The 23,849-nt window shown below is 46.0% G+C and overlaps 1 protein-coding gene across 2 annotated transcripts in view; it reads left to right on the top strand.

Moving 5' to 3' along the window:
• Positions 1-23,849, top strand: part of LOC123772178 (solute carrier family 25 member 35) — a 133,666-nt gene that overhangs the window by 32,035 nt on the left and 77,782 nt on the right. For both annotated transcript variants that reach the window (XM_045765230.2, XM_069311296.1), the window contains exon 2: positions 11,861-12,029. In XM_045765230.2, the coding sequence (XP_045621186.1) occupies positions 11,865-12,029 (165 nt within the window). In that variant the 5' untranslated portion in view covers positions 11,861-11,864. The remainder of the gene's footprint in view (positions 1-11,860; positions 12,030-23,849) is intronic.

Below are 23,849 nucleotides of genomic sequence, written 5' to 3'. Positions count from 1 at the left end.
GCCTGGGATAACCCTTAGCAGACCCATTCTAGGGGCCCCTGGGAAACCCCCCGGGGGCTCTCGGGTCCGATAGTGAAGACCCTTGCGTCCTCTCTCGTTTTGTGCGAGTTGAGGGTTGCTCTGGGGCTTTGGAGGTCGACTCGGCCCCGGGACCTGGTGTAGAGGCTCCTGGGGTTGGGGAGGAGCAGCCTTGGGGGCCTTGGGCTCCATTGCGCCCCGCCTGGATTTCCGTCCTTCTGAGCGAGACTTACTGTTGCGAGGAGTGGGGTTTTCTTTCCCCCCTCTGCGTACGATTTGGGCTTGGGTTCTGCTCCTCCCCGGGTTCGGTTCCGTGTCCCTGTGGTTTCTTCGGTTCCGTCTTCCGGAGGTTTTCGGGTAACCGCATCTCTTTGCCTGCGGTGCGGTTGGCCTTTGCGGCTTACCTCCTGCGTGTCCCGGAGTTTGCCTCCATACTGGTTCCTTCTGTTCTGGACAGGTTGGGCTCCTTGTAGCCTTTTGGGCTCCTTGTAGCCTTTTGGGCTCCTTGTAGCCGTTTGGGCTCCTTGTAGCTGTTTGGGCTCCTTGTAGCCGTTTGGGCTCTTTTGTACACGTTTGGGCTCCTTTGTCACCGTTGGTGCTCCTTTGTCACCGTTGGCGCTCCATTGTCACCATTTGCGCTCCTTGTAGCAGTTTGGGCTACTGTTGCCAGTTGGGCTACTTCTCGCCTTGTTGGGCTCCTTGTAGCTGGTTGGGCTACTTCTCACCTGGTTGGGCTACTTCTTGCCTGGTTGGGCTACTTCTCGCCTGGTTGGGCTACTTCTCGAACCTGTCCTCTTAAAAAGAACGTCGCTTTTGGCCGTTTGCCTGTATGGCCGAATTTGGACGTAATTTGAAAATGAAAAAAAAAATGAAAATAAATTTGGGATTTTTTTTCAACAACAGTAAGTTAAGGGTCCTCTGATAGGTTAGGTGGGCAGGAAATTCTCATAAAGTTTCAAAACGTTATGAAAAACGTTAATTTAAAGTGTCCTCTTATAACCTCCGCGCGTACGCCGGACGACTCAAATAGAAAACGGAACAGAACGTCACTTTTGTGAGTCGATTTCATTTCAAACTACGTCCAAATTTGGCCATAGCGCGCATACGAGCCAAAAGTGACGTTATTTTTTAGAGGACGGGTTGACTTCTCGCCTGGTTGGGCTACTTTCGCGTCCTGCGCATGCGCCGTGGGAGTTTGTTTTGGTTCTGGGCGGTGTGCACACGTGTTCTGCATCCATTTTCTCCTGGGGGGAGGGGAGGCTTCGCCTCTCGCTCTTTTCTTAATCCAATCCGTGCCCCGTTGCTTTGGGGGTGTTCTGGGGTGCCGCTGTGGGGAAGTCACGAGGTTTTTCCCTGCGTTCTAGGGTGGGGAACCTCCTTCGCTGCTCCCCTCCTCTCCAGCATGGGCGCCTTGGCCGCCTCCGGCAGATACGGACTCGAAAGCTTGCGTCATGGCCCTTCAGCACCTATGTTCTGCAGGTGGGTTGGTGCGGTTTGGCGTCTCCTTCGTCCTGACGCTGTTTTTGTTTTTGGGAGTAGTAATGGGGTGTACATACGTACTTGAGAATGTGGACCGTATCACCCGAGGTGCCTACTGCAGGGCTATTAGCCCATACTGGGCAACTCTTGTTCTCTCCACCTGATTCCTTCCTCGGTTCACGGGTGTCTGCGGGTGGCCTCTTGGCCCTTCCGAGGCGGCTCCCGCCTGTACTCCTCTTGCCCCTCTCCTATGCTTGTCTAACCTTGCTTGAGTTCGGGGCCTCTCTGAGGGGGCCAGTTTCTGGCCGTGCTCCGCGGTAGGCCCAAAGAACTCCATACACATGACTAATGCCAAAGTCTGACATTAGCATATTAGCCTGGATAGCTCCGGGGAGTCTCCGGGTCTCGCCCAGAAAATGGCGTTTCATTACATTCAACGCTGGTTTTTTAGGTCAAGATACACACAGTCAACCCAACCATCTCTTTTGTGTAGAATTTCTGTTGCTCTCTCATAAAAACTAAGTAGATTTGTTACACATGCTCTTCATGTTCAAAAACCAAAACTTGAGTGTTGGGTTCCACCAATGCATGGACAGCATTAAATGCTGTGCATGCGTCAGGCTCAGAGCACAGCACGGGAATTTGCGGCTGTGTGGCTGGCACTACAGAGAATTCAGCTTACTTGGGGCTAGGTGATGCGGCTCCATTCGTACTGCTCTGCTGTGGTTCATTGTCTCAACTGGTGGGGTGGTCTATTGGTCATTGGCACTTTGGAGACAGTTGCTTTGGGTAGTTCATCTGCTGAGTTCTCAGGGTTTAGTTCTCCAGTCTGTTTACATTCAGGCAATGTCCAATGACCTGGCAGTCTGCCTGTCTTGCTGCCGGTTATCTCATGAACATCCTGGGTCTTCTGCAGAGTTGTGTTGCTTTGGGATGCCTGTCACGGCTGACTGTCTCTTCCTCAAATTGAGGCTTTCCTCAAATCAATGAAATCTGGTTCACTGAAACATGGGATGTGCGGATTTGCTTAGGATGTTGGGACAGTTCACAAACTGGTGGAAATATATCCCATCATGTCATTGGATAAAATGTTAAATTCCCTTCACATGACATTGAAATTAAAATTTTCCTCATTGAAATCTCCCTCCCGCCTTCACTGCCTCAACCTCCCTCATTACCTCTCTCCTTCCCTCCCTCTCCGCCCCTCTCCTACCCTGCCTCACTGCCTCTCTCATACCCTGCCTCACTGCCTCTCTCCTTCACTGCCTCTCTCCTTCCCTCCCTCACTGCCTCTCTCCTTCCCTCCCTCTCTGCCTCTCTCCTACCCTGCCTCACTGCCTCTCTCCTTCCCTCCCTCACTGCCTCTCTCCTTCACTGCCTCTCTCCTTCCCTCCCTCACTGCCTCTCTCCTTCGCTCCCTCTCTCCTACCCTGCCTCTCTCCTTCCCTCCCTCTCTGCCTCTCTCCTACCCTGCCTCACTGCCTCTCTCCTTCCCTCCCTCCCTCACTGCCTCTCTCCTACCCTGCCTCACTGTCTCTCTCCTACCCTGCCTCACTGCCTCTCTCCTTCCCTCCCTCTCTGCCTCACTCCTACCCTGCCTCACTGCCTCTCTCCTACCCTGCCTCACTGCCTCTCTCCTTCCTTCCCTCACTGCCTCTCTCCTTCCCTCCCTCACTGCCTCTCTCCTTCCCTCCCTCGCTGCCTCTCTCCTTCCCTCCCTCGCTGCCTCTCTCCTTCCCTCCCTCGCTGCCTCTCTCCTTCCCTCCCTCGCTGCCTCTCTCCTTCCCTCCCTCCCTCACTCCCTCACTGCCTCTCTCCTTCCCTCCCTCCCTCACTCCCTCACTGCCTCTCTCCTTCCCTCCCTCCCTCACTGCCTCTCTCCTTCCCTCCCTCCCTCACTGCCTCTCTCCTTCCCTGCCTCACTGCCTCTTTCCTTCCCTCCCTCTCTGCCTTTCTCCTACCCAGCCTCACTGCCTCTCTCCTTCCCTCCCTCGCTGCCTCTCTCCCACCCTCCCTCACTGCCTCTCTCCTTCCCTCACTGCCTCTCTCTCCTTCCCTCACTGCCTCTCTCTCCTTCCCTCCCTCCCTCACTGCCTCTCTCCTTCCCTCCCTCCCTCACTGCCTCTCTCCTTCCCTCCCTCCCTCACTGCCTCTCTCCTTCCCTCCCTCCCTCACTGCCTTTCTCCTTCCCTCCCTCCCTCACTCCCTCACTGCCTCTCTCCTTCCCTCCCTCCCTCACTGCCTCTCTCATTCCCTCCCTCCCTCCCTCCCTCCCTCACTGCCTCTCTCCTTCCCTCCCTCCCTCACTGCCTCTCTCCTTCCCTCCCTCCCTCACTGCCTCTCTCCTTCCCTCCCTCCCTCACTGCCTCTCTCTTTCCCTCCCTCACTGCCTCTCTGAGAAACAATGGGCAGAGTTTCTTTCACGCTATGCCCCTGTTACCTAGCAGTAAATAGGTACCTGGGTGTTAGTCAGCTGTCACGGGCTGCTTCCTGCGGGTGGAGGCCTGATGACCAGACCACACACTAGAATGTGAAGGGATGACGACGTTTCGGTCCGTCCTGGACCATACTCAAGTCGATTGTGATGAGGAAGAAGAGACATGCAAAAAATAGGCACGAGAGATGAGGAGCAAAGTAAGGTGTAGTAGAGGGGCTAGTAGTAGGAACTGCAGAGGGCCTATTGGCCCATACGAGGCAGTTCCTATTATAACCCCCGAAAGAGAAGGAGAAAATAATTAGAAGAGGAAAACAAGGGAACGTAGGAGAAGACAATGAACAGAAAAAAGAGAAAAGAGAAAGAAAGGAAAGAGAAAGAAAGGTAAATGGAAAGGGGAAGCTTATGTAAGGTCACGTTTGTTAGAAAGATTAGAGCATTTGAGTATATACTGTGAAAGGGAAGAGACCACAGCAACAAAGCCAGGACTCAAGTTCATGTTGGGCACATTGTGTATTAGAGCCGATTCAACAAGACGGCGTTTGTGTAGAGTAGAGGCAGGAAAGATTATTTTGCAGAAAGACCAATCAATAGGATGATTGGAATCCCTCACATGACAGAAGAGAGCATTATTAGTGTCTGCAGACTTAACACTTCTCTTGTGTTCTTTAAGTCTGTCATTCAGTGTACAGCCAGTTTCGCCAAAGTACTGGAGAGGACAAGACGAACAGGATATAGAGTAGATACCAGTGGAGGCCTGGTCGAGGACCGGGCCGCGGGGACACTAATGCCCCGGAAGCACCTCAAGATAACCTCCCTCCCTCACTGCCTCTCTCCTTCCCTCCCTCCCTCCCTCACTGCCTCTCTCCTTCCCTCCCTCCCTCCCTCACTGCCTCTCTCCTTCCCTCCCTCCCTCACTGCCTCTCTCCTTCCCTCCCTCCCTCACTGCCTCTCTCCTTCCCTCCCTCACTGCCTCTCTCCTTCCATCTCCCTCCCTCCCTCTCTCCATCCCTGCCTCCCTCTCTCCATCCCTCTCTCCCTCTCTCCATCTCTCTCTCCCTCTCTCCATCCCTCTCTCCCTCTCCCTCCCTCTCTCTCTCTCCATCCCTCTCTCCCTCTCTCCATCCCTCTCTCCATCCCTCTCTCCCTCTCTCCATCCCTCTCTCCCTCTCTCCCTCTCTCCATCCCTCTCTCCCTCTCTCCATCCCTGCCTCCCTCTCTCCCTCCCTGCCTCCCTCTCTCTCTCCCTCTCTCCATCCCTCTCTCCCTCTCTCCATCCCTCTCTCCCTCTCTCCCTCTCTCCATCCCTCTCTCCCTCTCTCCATCCCTCTCTCCCTCTCTCCATCCCTCTCTCCCTCTCTCCATCCCTCTCTCCCTCTCTCCATCCCTGCCTCCCTCTCTCCACCCCTCTCTCCCTCTCTCTCAATCCCTGCCTCCCTCTCTCCATCCCTCTCTCCCTCTCTCCATCCCTGCCTCCCTCTCTCCCTCTCTCCATCCCTCTCTCCCTCTCTCCATCCCTCTCTCCCTCTCTCCATCCCTCCCTCCCTCTCTCCATCCCTCTCTCCCTCTCTCCATCCCTCCCTCCCTCACTGCCTCTCTCCATCCCTCCCTCCCTCACTGCCTCTCTCCTTCCCTCCCTCCCTCACTGCCTCTCTCCTTCCCTCCCTCCCTCCCTCACTGCCTCTCTCCTTCCCTTCCTCCCTCCCTCCCTCGCTGCCTCTCTCCTTCCCTCCCTCGCTGCCTCTCTCCTTCCCTCATTCCCTCACTGCCTCTCTCCTTCCCTCCCTCCCTCCCTCCCTCACTGCCTCTCTCCTTCCCTCCCTCCCTCCCTCCCTCCCTCACTGCCTCTCTCTTTCCCTCCATCCCTCACTGCCTCTCTCCTTCCCTCCCTCGTTGTGGTTGAGGCCTCCCTCGCTGTGGTGAGGGCCTCGATTTACGATGGTTCCCAGAGACGTATCGTAAGTCGAAATATTCCAAGTCAAAATGATTTTTCCCATAAGAAATAAAGGGAAATAAATTAATCCATTCCTGACTCCCCAAAAATTACCTTCAAAGTAAATTTTATACCTAATTCACCCAAATCTTCACTACAAAAGTATGTATAAGTTATTACTTACCTTTACTGATGACTCCTGTTAGTGTATGGAAGATGGTGAGGAGGGGGTACTCACCTAATTGTGCTTGCGGGGGTTGAGCTCTGGTTCTTTGGTCCCGCCTCTCAACCGTCAATCAACTGGTGTACAGATTCCTGAGCCTACTGGGCTCTATCATATCTACATTTGAAACTGTGTATGGAGTCAGCCTCCACCACATCACTTCCTAGTGCATTCCATTTACTAACTACTCTGACACTGAAAAAGTTCTTTCTAATGTCTCTGTGGCTCATTTGGGTACTCAGCTTCCACCTGTGTCCCCTTGTTCGCGTCCCTCCAGTGTTGAATAGTTCATCCTTGTTTACCCCGTCGATTCCCCTGAGGATTTTGTAGGTTGTGATCATGTCCCCCCTTACTCTTCTGTCTTCCAGTGTCGTAAGGTGCATTTCCCGCAGCCTTTCCTCATAACTCATGCCTCTTAGTTCTGGGACTAGTCTAATAGCATACTTTTGGACTTTTTCCAGCTTCATCTTGTGCTTGACAAGATACGGGCTCCATGCTGGGGCCGCATACTCCAGGATTGGTCTTACATATGTTGTGTACAAGATTCTGAACGATTCCTTACACGGGTTCCTGAACGCCGTTCTGATGTTAGCCAGCCTCGCATATGCCGCAGACGTTATTCTCTTTATGTGGGCTTCAGGAGACAGGTTTGGTGTGGTGGAGGAGAGGTGTTACTCTTTGGAAGGGAAGCCCCCTTCCATTATAACATCAGGCAGTGATGATTTCTCTGGGGTACGCTCTCTCCTACATTTTGCCTGCATACCACTAGGACCTGGTTGTGGTCCACTGCTTGTTTGTCTCGCTAATAATTTGTCTAGCGACACTTGTTTTTCCCTTCGTTTTAACATTTTGTTATGGTATATGCACACCATAGCTCCTTCTCCTTCCCCCTTTCCCCTTTCTCTTTCCCCTTCCTCTTCCCCTTCCCTCGCTTGCCTTCCCTCCCTTTGGTCATTCCTTCCATTTGTCACGGTCTGATCCTCGTGGTCTTAAACAGTTTGAAGCCACTTGCTCCCCTCGCTCTCCTGTCCATCTGTCCAGTGACGAATTGAAAATAGTACCTCAGGGCCAATAAACTTGTGCTCTCAAGTAACACGTGGGTGCCCAGCCGGCGTTTTCCCACAGAAAAGTCGTGGTGCTGTCCCAGTTACTGGAGTTTTCTGTCAAGAGGAATTGACCCTTATGGTCAAGCCTGATCCGGATTGGTTGAAGACATGTAGGCCTGTGGAGGCGGGGCCCCACAGGGTATTGCCTGTCCATGCCATTGGCCCGGATTCTAGATCACCCAGTTATGTTTAAATCCATTGGCCATAGGCTTGGGATAGGCGGAGTTAATTTGGGCCTAGGAACTAGGGGGTGGAGCCTGTCCCACTGGTAAGCATTCTTAATAAAGATTAGTTAGTGTGTCTTGGAGCTTAGTGGGGTACAGGTCCCCTTGGCCTGTGGGAGGCAAGCTATCAACATCTTGGCCTCAGTGCAGTTTAAGGCATTGTGCACTTGATTTCATGCCCTCAGTAGATACCCATTTTGCCTCTTAGGATGTGCTAGGACCTTTCAAATTGGATTTTAATTTACGTGCTCAATTAATAAAGAGAAATACATAGGTTCCAGTGGTATTCAGTTAATCCCCTTGTTTTTTCTTATATATTTTTCTACTTTGTCATTTTTATGTGTTGATGTGTTGACTTGGAAAGTTCCCGTGTTCCCCTCCATCTTATGAATATTAAAGTTGCTCTTGAATCTCCCTTTCAGTTCAGTAAGATTACAGTATTAATCCTTTAAGATTCATTTACTTGCCCCTTTCAGTTCCATGATTATTGAGTCCCTTCCTTCCTTGGGAAACAATAATTTTGACACATTCATTTATGTTTTGGGAAGGTGGTAGCAGTGTTTTAATGATTTTAATTATTAATTATAAATTAATAACCCCTATTCTTGTGGTGTCCTAATTTAATATTCAGCTTATATTCGTGGCAGTCCAGTGAGGGGGTCATACTGGACTGTAACAGTGTTAAGCTGGGGTTGTTGTTGTTGTTGTTGTTAAAGATTCGCTACCTGGAACAAAAAGTTCCAAGTAACACGGGCTATGGTGAGCCCGTAGTGCCTTAGCTGGGGTATTGGATGAAAGAGCAGAGAGAAGTAAGGAGAAAGTGTTATATCAACGAGGGTAGAGCATTTAGGGTTATTACAATTTGTCTGTAGTGATGCATCACAGTGTCATTGTAAAGGTTAAGGCAGCGACCTACTGCAGCTTGATTTGGGTGAGTCGTTTCAGCAAAAGTTTATAGTTCTTCCCATGCTGCACACATTTTCTTAATTTTTGAGGAAGAGACATTCTGTACTGCCTCTATGGTCATCCTCACATGTGTGTTCATATGTTGAACCTTACCACTGATTTTCTTGGGACCCATGGCATGATATATAATCAGTTTTATGTTTAAAAAGTATTATAGTGTGGGTTGGTTTTGTTGTGTTGTCGTCGTTGATCCTTCTCTACGGACAACCCAACCCACAACTCGGTAGAGTGCTTATACTTCACTAGGAGATCACACTAGGCACTTCTGGCTCTTGGAGAGGGGCTCAACGTCACACATTTAGGGGATGCGGCTCCAACACTTAGCCTCGTTGTCACGTGCACACACCCACTCGAGCCGCTGTGACTCCCCACTCTTTCTTACATTACATACATTCTTGTACAGCCACTAGTACGCGTAGCGTTTCGGGCAAGTCCTTATTCCTACGGTCCCTGGAATACGATCCCCTGCCGCGAAGAATCGTTTTTTCATCCAAGTACACATTTTACTGTTGCGTTAAACAGAGGCTACAGTTAAGGAATTGTGCCCAGTAAATCCTCCCCGGCCAGGATACGAACCCATGACATAGCGCTCGCGGAACGCCAGGCGAGTGTCTTACCACTACACCACGGAGACTGCTAGATGATATGATCTCCTCACTCCCCCTTTGACTTATTAGTATTACCTTCTACCCTGTCCACAGCAGTGGTTCTTGGTTCTTTCTCTCTCTCTCTTTTTTTCTGTACTATTTAATGGGAAGCCTCACTAGGACAAGGGCAAACACCAGCAAATTGGAATACATTTACTGGACAAAGCACATACACAATATATACACACACATAATAATAATGAATCCTATACTCTACTATTACAATCAGGTTGCACTCCAACACCATAAGAACTCTATCATCAGCTTATCAAGTGGTATCCTATCTCCTGGTTCACCACCTGATACTATCAACCTCCTCAAGTTGATCAAGTCTACATACACTGTTGCACCATCAGCAAGAGAATATATATATGTATCTATAAATGTGTACAAAGAAAATCAGCATTTGAATGCAATAACATATATCAGTATAAATGTTCATTGATACACAACAATGATCACTCGATCACTCTATCAGTCCTAGAACGCATACGTCTGTAGGTAATCCAGCCTACGACTGTAATTCTAAACTTCAGTATAAAACACTCCTTGACATAAGAATGCAATCACTCACTCACCTCTCACTGTGTCTAGCATGCTAATGACAACCAAACACTATCAACTCCCTACAAGTAATCCACCAGAACTTCCCTTCCACCTCTGGAAGTTCACTACCCTGATATCTTCAGGTTCTTCCGGGCTTCACTACCAGGATCCTCTGCAGCTCCTCCAGGCTGCTACCATGAAGTTTCCTTGAGCAACTACGGTGCTTCACCACCTCTACAGAAGCACGTGACACTCCTCTTCACTGCTTCTCCTCACAGCTCGAGGTCCTCTGCTCCACTACCTTGGAGTCTCATCAACTACTCCCTCTGTGCTGGCTTCGAAGTTCTCAGCAACTTCTTCCCCAAAGGACAAACCTGCAACTCATCGACACTCCAATAAAAATGTTTCCCCTCTAACACATAAACAAAAATAATCACACAATATGTTTGCCTCAAACCTCTATCTGTCCTCTACATACTGTGAGAGTGGACTCCCCTGTTGGGCGGGTCCATGCTCCACATCGCCTGGTGGGCCTCACTCACTCCGCCTCACTCACTCCGGGAGGGGCCTTCGCCGTCGGGAGCTTTCAGTCACCTGCCAGCGCTCAGAGAGGACGGACGTCGCTCCGTGTTCCTCCCTCTCCACTCTCTTATTTTAGGCTTTCTGCCTCACCAAAACATGTTTAACTTATCAATAAACATTGCTACTGTCGCTGGGCACACGACCAACTACAAGCAATCACTATGAACTGGCTTATATCGTGCTTACCACAGATTGTCTAGTTGAGGGCGCTCCTCCCTCTGACGAAGCTTGGTCAGGGCGCTGCTACGGCCCACGATAATGCCTCTTGGCGGTTTAATGCTCTCCTCGTCGACCAGGACTTGAGACCACACGTCCCCAGCTCGATTCCACAGCTGGTACGTCTGCACACTTCTCTTCTCTTCGAGATATATCACTAGGGGTTCCCTTCTGACGGGAGCTCAACGGAGCGCGGCTTTCCCCCTGCGATGTCTGGCCTCAAGTGAGGTCAAAGCCCTCCAGAAACGAGCCTCACGCCTCCAGCAAAATGTCCACATCTCCTAGCCAGTCATTTATCTGTTTTCTTCTTCACTGCCCATAATCTTAAATTGTTCATCATATCCAAGCAACTATTTTACATATGGGTTATCACCTCAATATTTGCTAGACCTTCTAGTTAGGTCAGGCTTGCTGAATAACTCTCAAGGAGGGAGACTCGTTTCTCCTGTAGGCTGAGATCATAACAAAAGCAAAAAATCATCAAAAAAATAGAATTTCTTATAAACGTGATCGTCACTAAGCGGGCAGCTCACGCAACCGGGAACCACGCGCTCGGTCAACCCGAACGTGTATCAACAAATATCGCTAGTCAACGACACTATCGTAAGTCGAGTCGCATTTTCCAATCAAATTTATATCGTAACTCAAAATTATCGTAAGTCGAGGCAATCGTAAGTCGAGGTGCCACTGTATTTAAAACCAAAAGGGTAAAATTGCATTACTTGCTCTAGCCGTCTCCAGGCAGAGCAGGTGTCCAGACATATGCTAGTCTTCATGATTGAACCAGGAATCCTTTTATCCATTTGTATACTCAATCATGTCAACTTCATGCTCAGAGTCTAATTCATAATCCAAATTAATGTATCCATATTGTGTAGTGCCTAATAGGCCTCTAATACAGTATATCCATAATCCTTAGGTTATGGTTTATTATTCAGATATCAAATTAGCTCTGTGAAAGCATTGCACATTTTCTAAAATAGATTGTTTGGCTAATATTTGGGCTTGTGGATTTTGGAGATCTAGCATTTTTCCTGGTCAGTGTTCCTGTTCCATGTTGGGCTTGTCACCCTGGGGAGGGTTTCCTGTTCGTATTTTTCCCCTTCCATGGTATAATCTCAAACTTTGCTACTTAAATGATGAGCCCCACTTTTCTGTTCTCTCTGGTTGGTTAGCAACAGTAAACCATATTCTGCCCTTCAGAAAGCCAGTGTTGAATGAAATGAAATGCCTCTTTCTGGAGCGGCCTCAGTGGCGCCTTGGAGTCAGAGTGTATTTTTTGCAATATATCATTTGTGTACTTTTTACTGGAAAAAATCAGAGAAGTATAGTATTTCATAAATACATTATAGTTCAGTATGTACAAACTCACAATACTGTACTGTAGTTGCCCTTATCTTTATTTTGAATTATTACCATTCATCTACTTTATTTTTTGCATAATTTTATAAATGATTTATTATACTGTAATTCTTCTGATTTTCAGCAAAATGGATTTTGTCATTGGTGCTGTAGCAGCTTGTGGTGCATGTTTTGTTTCCAATCCAATGGATGTCTTGAAGACACGCATGCAGCTTCAAGGAGAATTGAAAGCTCGAGGGCACTACACTGTGATTTACAAGAACATTCTTCATGCTGGCATTGCTGTTGCTAAGGTAAATGTCCTCCAGTTTAATCATTTGAAGTATACATACTCTGTGTTCCAGTGTGAAATTTCACCAGACTAATTTTTCAATGTATAAATGGAAAATTATAGTAATGGATCAAACTTCGTTAGATCAACACAAGAATTTATCTCATCTATTCAAGAAAGTTAAAGTATGTAGTATGTTGAGAATTTGTAGTGAATAAGCAGTTAAGTACAGTCAATCTTAACACTTTAACACGGTAATGACGCAGTATGGCGTCAAAAATTTAGTAGACGAATGTGCGGTAATGACGCAGTATGGCGTCAAAAATTTTAAAAATTGGCCTGCTTTCGGCAGGCCAAATTTTTGTGCCTCTCTGAGGGGGGCCAGGTTCTGGCAGGCCTGGAACTCCATACTCACTGACTGATACAAAAAATCTAATGATATACATATCAGCCTGGATAGCTCCAGGGAGCTTCCTGGTTTTACCCAGAAAATGGCATTTCATTACATTCAACGCTGTTTTTTCTGTGGAGAGCCTCTTCGGCTCCCCGGAGCTATACTGGGCTAATGTGTATATATGACCGTGGCAACAGTCAATCGAAGAAGTTCTAAGCCTACCGGGGACCAGAACCCGGGCCCCTTAAGAGAGGCACGAGGAGCAATGGCCTAAAGACACCCCCGTGTAATTGGAAGCAGTCTTTGTCAGCCATCTACCAAGTCAGGCACCCAGAAAGGTAGGAATTCCAAAACAAACTACTGCTGATCAAATAAATTGCAAACCGAAAGCCAATTAGCAACAGAACTCCCCCAATCAAAACCAAGGAAACAAGTATGACATCACCACAAACGTCGCGTATTTGTCTGCGCAACCCCCCCCCCCCTCCCTGGGAGATGGACGGGGGAGTCCCAGACCTCCATGCCGGCAACTCTCCTCAGTTCAAGAGGCTGTTGTGTTGGTGACGGTTGATCGCTCTGGCTCCACTCTTTGCGCAGTGCTGCAGTGTGGTGGTGTTGCTCTGTTTTGGTGGTGTGTGAGCCAGACATAACACAAGAGTACAGGGGCTGCATGCACCTAGGGCTGCCTTCCCTAGGTGCCCTGTAAGTACTGCCTTTGCGGCTTTAGGGTTATCTTCCATGAGCCGTTCAGGAGCAGCTACCTCCTTGTGGGTCTGTCGCTGCTCGGTGATTGCCCGCCCTTGGGAGTTCAGCTGGGGGTGGTTCTTACTCCTGTTTTCCCTTGGGTTAGGAGGTACAGTACTTTCGTCGTTGGCGGGGGCGCGAGGTACTGTGCAGCTGTCTGATATAAGCATAACGAGAGGTTCTGTTCACCTGGAGTCGTTGTGATTTTGCGGGTTTTTTCTTTTGTTTTCGTTTTGTTTTACCTGGCGGGGGTCTGCCAGGTGTGGAGGTAGGACCACTGGTAGGTTTTTGGTGGCCCTCCACTAGGTCCCTGTGCTTGCACACGTCGCAGGGGTTCAGCTTTTAGATTGCTTGCCTGGTAGCTCTGGGATAACCAGTTATCAGTACCTCGCCTGGGCTTCCTTTAGCAGTCAGCCTAAGGGGCCCAGGAAACCCTCATTGGAGCTCAGTGGTCCAATGTAGGAGACCTCTGAGTCCCAACTCGCCTTGTGCAAGTTTGAAGGTTGCTCTGTCCCCATGTCTCAGGGTGACATTCACCGTCTGCCTCCGCCTTGCTGCCTGTTGGGGTCAGTGACACCTATGACCCGGAGTCCTGCGAGTGGTGTTCTTTGCTTGTACTCCATTCACCCAGTCCACTGAGACTGATATTCGGGTGCAGGCAGCTTTAGCATTGCATGCAAGGTTTAAGTTGCAGCAACGTGCAAGGTTGGTTGCCTTTCCGGATGCCCTGCAGCTGCCCCGCTGAATTATACTGGTAGTGAGACTGGTGGCTTAGGAGATTGCCCCTTCCGGATCAGCGGCGGAGGCATTCGAGCCTGGTCCTCCTGCCGGAACTTTTGGGCCACGCCAGTGGGCCCCCTTCATCCCGGCTTTTCCGGTGAACTCTGCTTTTTCTCCAAAGGCAGAGGGTTTGGAGGATGGCTCGGCCCCGGGTCCTGACGTGGAGAATTCCGGGGCTGGGGAGGAGTTGAATTGGGGGGCCTGAGCCCCACGTGTCCCTGCTTGGGTGTTTGGTACCCTCGGCGCAGGGCTTGTTGTTACAGGAGGGGGGGGGTTCCTTTCTCCCTCCCTATACGATTTTGTTATGAGTTCGACTCCTCCCGGGCCGGGTTTGGGGAGTAGGAGAAATCACAGAACCCCATCAACCTGGTATCAACCAGGTAAAGAGTCTTTTCCAAACGCTTCCAAGAAAGCTCGCATTGCCTCACCTGTATCTGACTCACCACACGTTGATTCAAATGCGTCGTCAACATCTGAGGTTACCTCATCACCATTATTCTCCACTTCAGTCAACCTAACACCAACATCCACCACCATCTCTTCCATGTAAATAACTATGCTACATCAACAATGATCTTCAACATAACAAGTGGATGAGGACTTCTTTTATAGGTGAGTACAAACAAAAAATACTGTCACATTTATGCTATGAACCTGTTGATTTTTCCCTTAAAATTTGTTCCTACATTTCTCATTTATTTTTTTCCTAAATCTTTCATTTATGAACTTACATGATAACTGATGGGTCTCATCCCAAAGGGGTTCGCAAACCAAGTGGTCCTCTGTAACAGCAAAAGGAGTATGTTAGGAGGAGTCATTTTGGTGAGGGAGATGGCATTGTCTGCTGGCTGGTAATTACCTAAGTGTAGTTACAGGATGAGAGCTACACTCGTAGTGTCCCTAGCACTCTTTGTCATATAACACTTTGAAATTACTGACGGTTTTGGCCTCCACCACCTTCTCACCTAACTTGTTCCAACCGTCTACCACTCTGTTTACAAAAGTGAATTTTCTTATATTTCTCCGGCAGCTTTGTTTCGTTAGTTTAAATCTATGATCTCCTGTTTTTGAATTTCCGGGTCTCAGGAATTCTTCCCTATCAATTTTATCGATTCCTGTTTCTATTTTGAAACGTAGTGATCATATCGCCTCTTTTTCTTCTATCTTCCAGTTTTTGCATATTTAATGCCTCTAATCTCTCCTCGTAGCTCTTGTCCTTCAGTTCTGGGAGCCACTGTTGATTGCAATCAACAGCCAATTAATGCACAACTATATTCTACCCACTTCAAGACTCTGAACCAATATAGAAGCATCAAGAGGAAGTATGGGCCAATAGGTCCTCTGCAGGTACTTCCATTCTTATGCTCTCATATCCAATTAATACCCACAGTTTCGTGTTCTGTCTTGTATTTGTTAAAAGTTTGTTCACCTCATCCAAAACTGTTGCACCATATCACCTCACCCAAATGCAAGTACAATGGGGCCTCGACTTATGATGCTAATCCGTTTTCAGAGACGGATCGTAAGTCGAAATATTGTAAGTTGAAGCAATTTTTCCCATAAGAAATAAAGGGAATTGAATTAATCCGTTCCCCACCCTCTAAAATATTAACATACAAATACATTTTATACTGAATAAAATGTTTTTTCTAACTACAATACAGTACCTAAGTTTATCTTGCCTTTATGGAGGGCTCTTGATGGCGTATAGAAGATGGGATGAGGGGGGGAGGAGGAGAGTTGTTACTGTTTGGAAGGGGAGTCCCCTTCCATTATCACATCAGGCAGTGATGTTTTCTCTGGGGTAATCTCTCTCCTACGTTTTGCCTTAATACCACTAGAACCTGGTTGTGGTTCAGTGCTTTTCTTTTCTTCAGTGCTTTCAGTGTAATAATTTTTTACTACAAATTTGTCTTATTACAAATTTGTCAAGATACATTTGTTTTTCCCTTCGTTTTAACATTTGTCTGTAATGATGCATCAGTGTCATTGAAAAGGTTAAGGCAACGACCTACTGCAGCTTGATTTGGGTGAGTCGTTTCAGCAAAGGTTTGCAATTCTTCCCATGCTGCACACATTTTCTTAATTGTTGAGGAAGACACATTCTGTACTGGCACATCATCCCCTGAAGAAATTTCCTCAGCTGCCTCTTCTTGCCACTCCTTTTGAAGGGCTTGGAGTTCTTCGGTGGTCAGTTCTTCGTTGTGTTCTTCCACCAACTCCTCCACATCAGCACCATCCAACTCCAAAACCAGTTGCCGACCCAGAGAAACAATTTCCTCAACAAGAGGCACTTCAGGTTCAGGCTCAAACCCCTCAAAGTCTCGTTCTGCAACACATTCAGGCCACAGTTTTCTCCAGCCAGAGATCATGGTTCTTACAGTCACTTCTTGCCAGGCTTTCTCAGCAAGTTTTAAAGCACTATAAATGTTAAAATGGTTTTTCCAGAACTCTTTGAGGGTGAGGTTTGTAGCATCCGTCACTTCGACACATCTCCGGAAAAGTGCCCTTTCATAAAGTTTCTTAAAATTAGCAATGATTTTCTGGTCCATAGGCTGAAGTAGAGAAGTGGTGTTTGGGAGGAAGGAACTATATTATAACAAACCTAAATTCCTCATCCAATGAATCCTCAAAGCTTGGAGGATGGGCAGGAGCATTATCGAGGAGAAGCAGGGCCTTGAGTGGCAAACTGTTCTTCTGCAAATATTTTTTGATGGCAGGGCACACCACCAAGTTCACCCACTTCGTAAAAAATTGCCTAGTCACCCATGCCTTAGCATTAGCGTTCCACATCATACACATTTTGTGCTTCTGCACATTATATTTTTTTAAAACCCTTGGATTTTCGGAATGATACACAAGCAAGGGTTTAATTTTCAAATCGCTACTCGCATTACCATACAACACAAGAGTAAACCGATCTTTCATAGGCTTGTGTCCAGGCAATGACTTCTCCTCCTTGGTAATGTATGCTTTCTTTGGCAATCTTTTCCAGAATGGCCCTGTTTCGTCACAATTAAATACTTGTTGTGGTAGGTATGCCTCACTCTGCACAAAATCTTTAAATTTGCCAATGAATCTTTCAGCCGCTAGTTTGTCTGAGCTGGCAGCCTCTCCATGCCTCACAACACTACAACACTATGAATTCCACTTCTTTTTCTAAATTTCTTTTTCTAATTCTTTTCTAAATTAAACCATCCCCTGCTCGCCTTAAACTCTTTCACTTCTGTATCACTCGTTCCAGGGGTTTTCTTTAAAAGGTCTTCATGCAATTTTCTTGCCTTTTCACAAATGATGGCCTCTGAAACGCTATCACCCGCTAACTCCTTGTTGTGTATCCAAATTAATAATAACTGTTCAACATCTTCAAGTGTTTGTGTTCTATGTTTCGTGATTATTGATATGCCTTTTGCCACTTTAGCACCCATAATGTCCTTTTTCTTAGCCAGTATGGTGGATCTCGTTGACTGAGATTTGTTGTATTGTCTAGCCAGTTCAACAACCCGCACACCATCTTCATATTTACGAATGATCTCTTGTTTCTGCTCTATGGTCATTCTTACATGGGGTCTCATATGTTGAGCCTTACCACTGACTTTCCTGGGACTCATGGTGTGATATATAATAATTACTTTAATGTTCAAAATGCAAAAAAATCACCACAAACGTGGAATTTCTTATAGGCGCAATCATCACTAAGCGGGCAGCTGTAGTAAACTGAGGCAGGTCGGACCGCGTGACCAGGAACCACGCGCTCGGTCGACCCGAACGTGTACCAACAAATATCGTTAGTCGACGACACCATCGGATTTCGAGTCGCATTTTTCGATGAAATTTACATCGTAACTCAAAATTATCGTAAGTCGAGGTGCCACAAATATGACGGATTAGCTGACTGTTTAGTGTTTTCAGGTTACAGTTGTGTGTGCAAACTAAAGTCTTTGAAAATGTAATAAGTTATTACGAAAAGAGTTCAAGCGTCACATCAGACTATAAATAAAAATGAATTTTGGAGAATTGATTTTTCAGTTACCATCGACAGTGAAAAGAAACATAAGAAATATTGAGAAAATTTGTGTTAGAATTATTAACTCTTAAACTGCGCATGGCCAATATATACTCCATGAGTAACATGTCCCACGGTGCGCATGGAGTACATATACGCCATAGGGTGCCAGGCCCGATTCAAATGGCCCGCAGCTACACGGGGTTCACATTAGCTTCCTCAGGGCTCTTGTAAACAGACGCCATTTTTTTTTAAATCGTGGGCAATATTCTCAGGTGTGAGAGGTACAGTACTGTTGGAGCAACCAAGGCTGGCACACGCAGCATGAGCGAACAGCATTGCTGTTCAGCTTGTGACCACAGCATTGCCGAAAAATGTCAAAATAAATATATAATTGCTATTATTTAGTGATGACAATATTACAGATGACCCCTGACTGTGATATAAATAACCAGGGTTGTGATAATAGCAGGTTTGTTGTAATAATTAGCGCTGTCGGACGAGTGATGTTGAGAGACGGAGGGAGATAGCATCTTTTACTGACTGTGTAATTACCTAAGTGTAGTTACAGGATGAGAGCTACGCTCGTGGTGTCCCGTCTTCCCAGCACTCTTTGTCATATAACGCTTTGAAACTACTGACGGTCTTGGCCTCCACCACCTTCTAACCTAACTTGTTCCAACCGTCTACCACTCTGTTTGCGAAAGTGAATTTTCTTATATTTCTTTGGCATCTGTGTTTAGCTAGTTTATATCTATGACCTCTTGTTCTTAAAGTTCCAGGTCTCAGGAAATCTTCCCTATCGATTTTATCAATTCCTGTTACTATTTTGTATGTAGTGATCATATCACCTCTTTTTCTTCTGTCTTCCAGTTTTGGCATATTTAATGCCTCTAACCTCTCTTCGTAGCTCTTGCCCTTCAGTTCTGGGAGCCACTTAGTAGCATGTCTTTGCACCTTTTCCAGTTTGTTGATGTGCTTCTTAAGATATGGGCACCACACAACCGCTGCATATTCTAGCTTTGGCCTAACAAAAGTCGTGATCAATTTCTTTAGTATATCGCCATCCATGTATTTAAAAGCAATTCTGAAGTTAGAAAGTGTGGCATAGGCTCCTCGCACAATATTCTTTATGTGGTCCTCAGGTGACAGTTTTCTATCTAGAACCACCCCTAGAACTCTTTCTTGTGGCCACCTATTAATGTCTGCATTCACCATACCAGCTCAGTGGTTCTCAATGGTGAACACAAATGTAGATACTTATATATAATGTGTGTATTAGTGTAATAACAGCAAAAGGATTATGCTGGGAAGAGCCATTTGGGTGACGGAGGTGATGTCGTCTGCATGATTTGTCTAGCTGTTTAGAGGGTGGCCTCTATGCTCTTTGGGCTCTCTACAAGCTTAGGTGTACAGTTACGGTGCATAAAACATGTAGATATTTATATATAATATGGGTATATAGTGTAATAACACTGCAAACAGTATTGTTGGGGGAGAAAGTTTAGTGCGTTTGACCTTGAAAGAGTGAGGGAGCCGCCAGCCGCCATCTGTGTATAGCGACGACTCTTAGTGCCTGAACTAACTATATCAGCTTAGCTGTACAGTTGTGGTGAACAAAATATATACATACTTATATATAATGGCTGTATATAGTGTAATAACATCATAAATGGTATTGTTGGGGGAGAAAGTTTGGTGCGTGTGACCTTGAATGAGTTACATTCAGGTACAGCTGTTCTCGTGCTGGTTACGGCCGTGCTCGTGCTGGTTGATTTTCTGCTACTAGTTCTTGCAAAATATTGCTTCATTTTTGGCATTAATAAAGCACTATTAGTAAACCCCTGAGACATTTTGTACATTAATACAGCTGTAGTCAAAAAATTTTAAATTCTAAGATTATTCTTCCACCGGCGGTTAAATACTGTATGTCAATCGCAGACAAAGCTAAGGGCACTGAGTGCATACTGTACGAACGCAGACTAGGTCTATACATACACCCTACAGTAAGCTGGTGTTTAAGCCAGATCCAGTAACATAAATTTCTCTCAAATATTGGATTTACATTAAATTATATATTTTGAGGTTATATATTTAGTTTAGCAACAGTATTACGATAATAAGAGCTATAAAAATACTTTAGAACTGATTTATTAATTTTATTATTTTGAAGCCATAAGTCGCTGAACTATGGTGACGAAATCCAACGAAACATGCATGGTGGTGTGCACACGGAATAGACCTGTCCACTCGCACTGGACTTGTGAGCCGCTAATAACATGATTAATTTCTCAAATAGCAGATATCTATTATATTTCAGTATATTTTTGGTTTTATTTAGTTTAGTTTAATTAGGATAATAAGCAGTTATTAAAACACCAGTTTTAGAAATGATTTATTAATCTGAAACATTCAAAGTCATGGGTTACTGAACTATGACGACACAAGACGAAAGTGAGTGAAACCTCACTGTAAAGTGAGGTTTACAGTACCTTATCTTCCCTTATCTATCCACCCTCACTCATCTTGTTTCATCACAGAAAATGTATATAAGAAGATTTCAACACATTAGCTAGCTATTCACGTTTCTGCCTTTAAATTAATTTACAAAGATACATGTGCCACAAATCAGTGAACGAAAATAATTGAAACTCGGTCGTTCACTTGTGTGGACCACTCTGGCTGGTGTTTGGTTAATATGCTTTACTTGTTGTGCGGACCATTCTGGCTTGTGTTTGGTTCATATGGTTCACTTGTTGTGTGATCAATTTGTGTGATCTAACTTGTCTTATGAAGGAATCATTAATTGTAGATAGAATGAGACAGTTTTCCACCACTCTGTGAACTCTGTCCCAATATCGTAAGCTTGTGGACCACTTGTCGTCCACTTGTGTGGCCCACATGTGTGGCCCACATGTGTGGTCCACTTGTGTGATCCAACTTGTCATATGAAGGAATTATTAATTGTAACCTGTGATGGAATGGGAAAGTTTTCCATCAGTCTGTGAACTCTGTCCCAACATCGTAAGTTTGTGGACCACTTGGGGACCACTTGTGCGGTCCACTTGTGTGGTCCACTTTTGTGATCAAACTTGTCATATGAGCGAATTATTAATTGTAATCTGTGATAGAATGGGAAAGTTTTCCACCAGTCTGTGAACTCTGTCTCGACATCGTCAGCAAATCCGAACATCCCCTGCTGCGGAGAACCATTGTTCATCGAACTGGGTGAGTAAATCTGGGCTGAAAAATGTGCGAACCAGCCGGAGATTCGTTGAATCAGGGTACGTTGAATCAATGTTGTACTGTAATACATTATATACAGTTTCACACACTATTTATAAAGTAACAGTTAGTACTTAGCAAGCAAGTGATATTCAAAGAAGCCGTCCATGAGACAGAATTGGATTTGGCACTCAACGCATATGGTACACACAGGTTATCTCTTCCTTTGTTTTCGTTCCAAGTTCTTGCGAACAATGCTCTCACCTTTGGCATTAGTTCCTGTAGGCGGTAGGTAGGCAGGCTTGTGAATTGTAAAGACATCTTTACCAGCCAGTCTGTTGCAAACTAAATGTGGTCTTGTTGGGGCAGGAAAAACTGTCCTTACCTGTCTTCCTGGCCATACTTGATGAGTAATTTCAACACCAGAGCATGACTAAAAACTTGAATTGATGTTTTTTTGCCCGTTTTCACCAAACGCGGGTTGTAACAGTTGAGCATTGTTACGTCTACAAGATGAAAGAATAATTTTCTTATCCATTTTACAATTTTGCAGACACACTTGATGGCAGCATCCATCATGTCACATTTATCTACAAGTCTCATATTTATATTGTAGTCAATGACACAATCTGGCTTATACAATGTTCCATCACCTTGATACCTCATTTTGCCACTGTCAAGCATTTCACCAGTGTAAATAGTTGACAACATGTTGACTTCACGTCTGTCTTTCCAACGCACTGATAATATTCTGTCACATTTTCTATGTTCACAATCACCTACACCAATATTATTTTCAAAACAGACATTTCTTTCCTAGTTGTCTTTATGGTGCCACATATGCCCGTGTTATGTTCAAGCAAGAACTTTGTTAGCAAGGGGCTCATATGATAATTGTCAGTGTACAGAATGTGCCCCTTGCCCAGCAGTGGTTCCATTATTGTCACCACCACACTGCCAGAAAATCCGTGTGGATCCTGTGTGGGTATGTCTATGTCTGTGCCAGAATATAATATATCGATCGCCATTCTGGTTTCACAGTCGCACAGTACAAAAAAATTGAGGCCAAAACGGTGTCGTTTCGATGATATGTACTGTTTGAAGAGAAGACGTCCCTTGAAAAGTACTAGGGATTCATCAATGACAACATTCAAAGGTACAAAGTAGTCACGAAATTTCCCTCTGATGTCACTGAACACTTTTCGCACTCTCCAAAGTCTATCATTTCTATCAACATTTGCAATATTTTCAAAGTGTAGGCACCGTAATATTATTAGGAACCTGTCTCATGACATGTACTTGTTAAACACAGGTGTTGGAACAGCACGTTCTCTGTTCCAATAATCCTGTATGACGTGTTTCACCGAATGTTTCATGAGCATACACAGAGCAAAGAACTTATACAGCTCAGCCACGATTGTGTTCATCCAATGTATCTTATGTGAAGTCTGTAATATACCACCTTCAGCAAGTTGTCCTGCATACCTGTTGGTTTCAGCAACAAGATGTTGCATGAACTGCTCATCAAAATATGCAAGAATATAATCCATTTCCGTCATGTCGTTACCTGTATATGGGGAACATGGGTGCAACCTCCCCACATCACTATGATCAAATTGAGGTTTGTGGGACAAAAATATCAGTCCTCCCACACAAATTCACCCGTTCTTGGAGCACCGCCACGAGCGACTCCACTACAGGTGTGTTTTCTTGAACTAAATATCCTTTGGGGAGGAGTTGGAGGTCTTCTACCTTGTCTACTAGTAGGGCGAGCAGGGAAAATAGGTGTAGAGGCAACACTGTCATCAGTGTCGTTGTGAGGGGGATACATGGCGGTGCTTAGCAGAGCAACCTGCTGAGACAGCAGATCTGTACCTAGTAACACTGCAAACGGCAGCTGCTAGCACTTGGCTCATCTATGCAACTTGTATCAGAATCGGCTTCACTGAACCCAGAAAATAACTCAACGGTATCACTTTCGTCAAAAATGGGAGATGGAGGTGGTGGTGGTGGGGACAATACTGGCAAGGGCGATGACCTGTGATGCACCACTGTGCATGCCGCTCGCCCTGAATGATATGCCCTCACTGTATCGTCTTCATCTGTATCACTTCCATTGGACCCTTGCATTACGTCTCTATCGCTCCTTGGGTCATCAATATCATATTCCACTTCATCCTCAAACAATAAAGTGTTTATCTGCCCTGAAGAAAGCAGTCTTTCAACAGCATGTCTCACAGGCAATTGTGAGCCGGAGGCGCATGCGTCAGCCATAGTTGCTCAATCAGAACTGAGGCATGGGGCATTCTGGGATTTTTTCAAAATGGCCGCCGCTCACTGAAGGCCTCGGGCATCCATCTTGTACACAACCTACCGCTTGTGCGTTTCGAATGGGTACGAAATATTCAAAAGGTGATTTCTCAGTTAGTGCAGTTCCCACCGACCAAGTTTTCTCAGTTGGCGAAGCACGGGGTTAATGATCCAAGTCAATCTAGTTTTCCTTATTTACAGTGCAGTATGTGGAGTCTTTATATAAAAAAAAGTCTGGAAAAATAAAATATTTATAATTTAGCAAAATTTTTTCTGGCTTTGAGATTTTTGTTATAGCCACAGTATTAACACTTTAGTTTTCTGACCCATCAGCGTGTTCCCAGCCATAAACTTTCCAGGAATCTCAGAGTACCACTCTCCTA

This window comes from Procambarus clarkii, chromosome 69 (genome assembly GCF_040958095.1).
Source record: "Procambarus clarkii isolate CNS0578487 chromosome 69, FALCON_Pclarkii_2.0, whole genome shotgun sequence".
Lineage (NCBI taxonomy): Eukaryota > Metazoa > Arthropoda > Malacostraca > Decapoda > Cambaridae > Procambarus > Procambarus clarkii.
The sequence above is the reverse complement of the archived record's forward strand: the minus strand, read 5'-3'. Positions and strand labels throughout refer to the sequence as shown.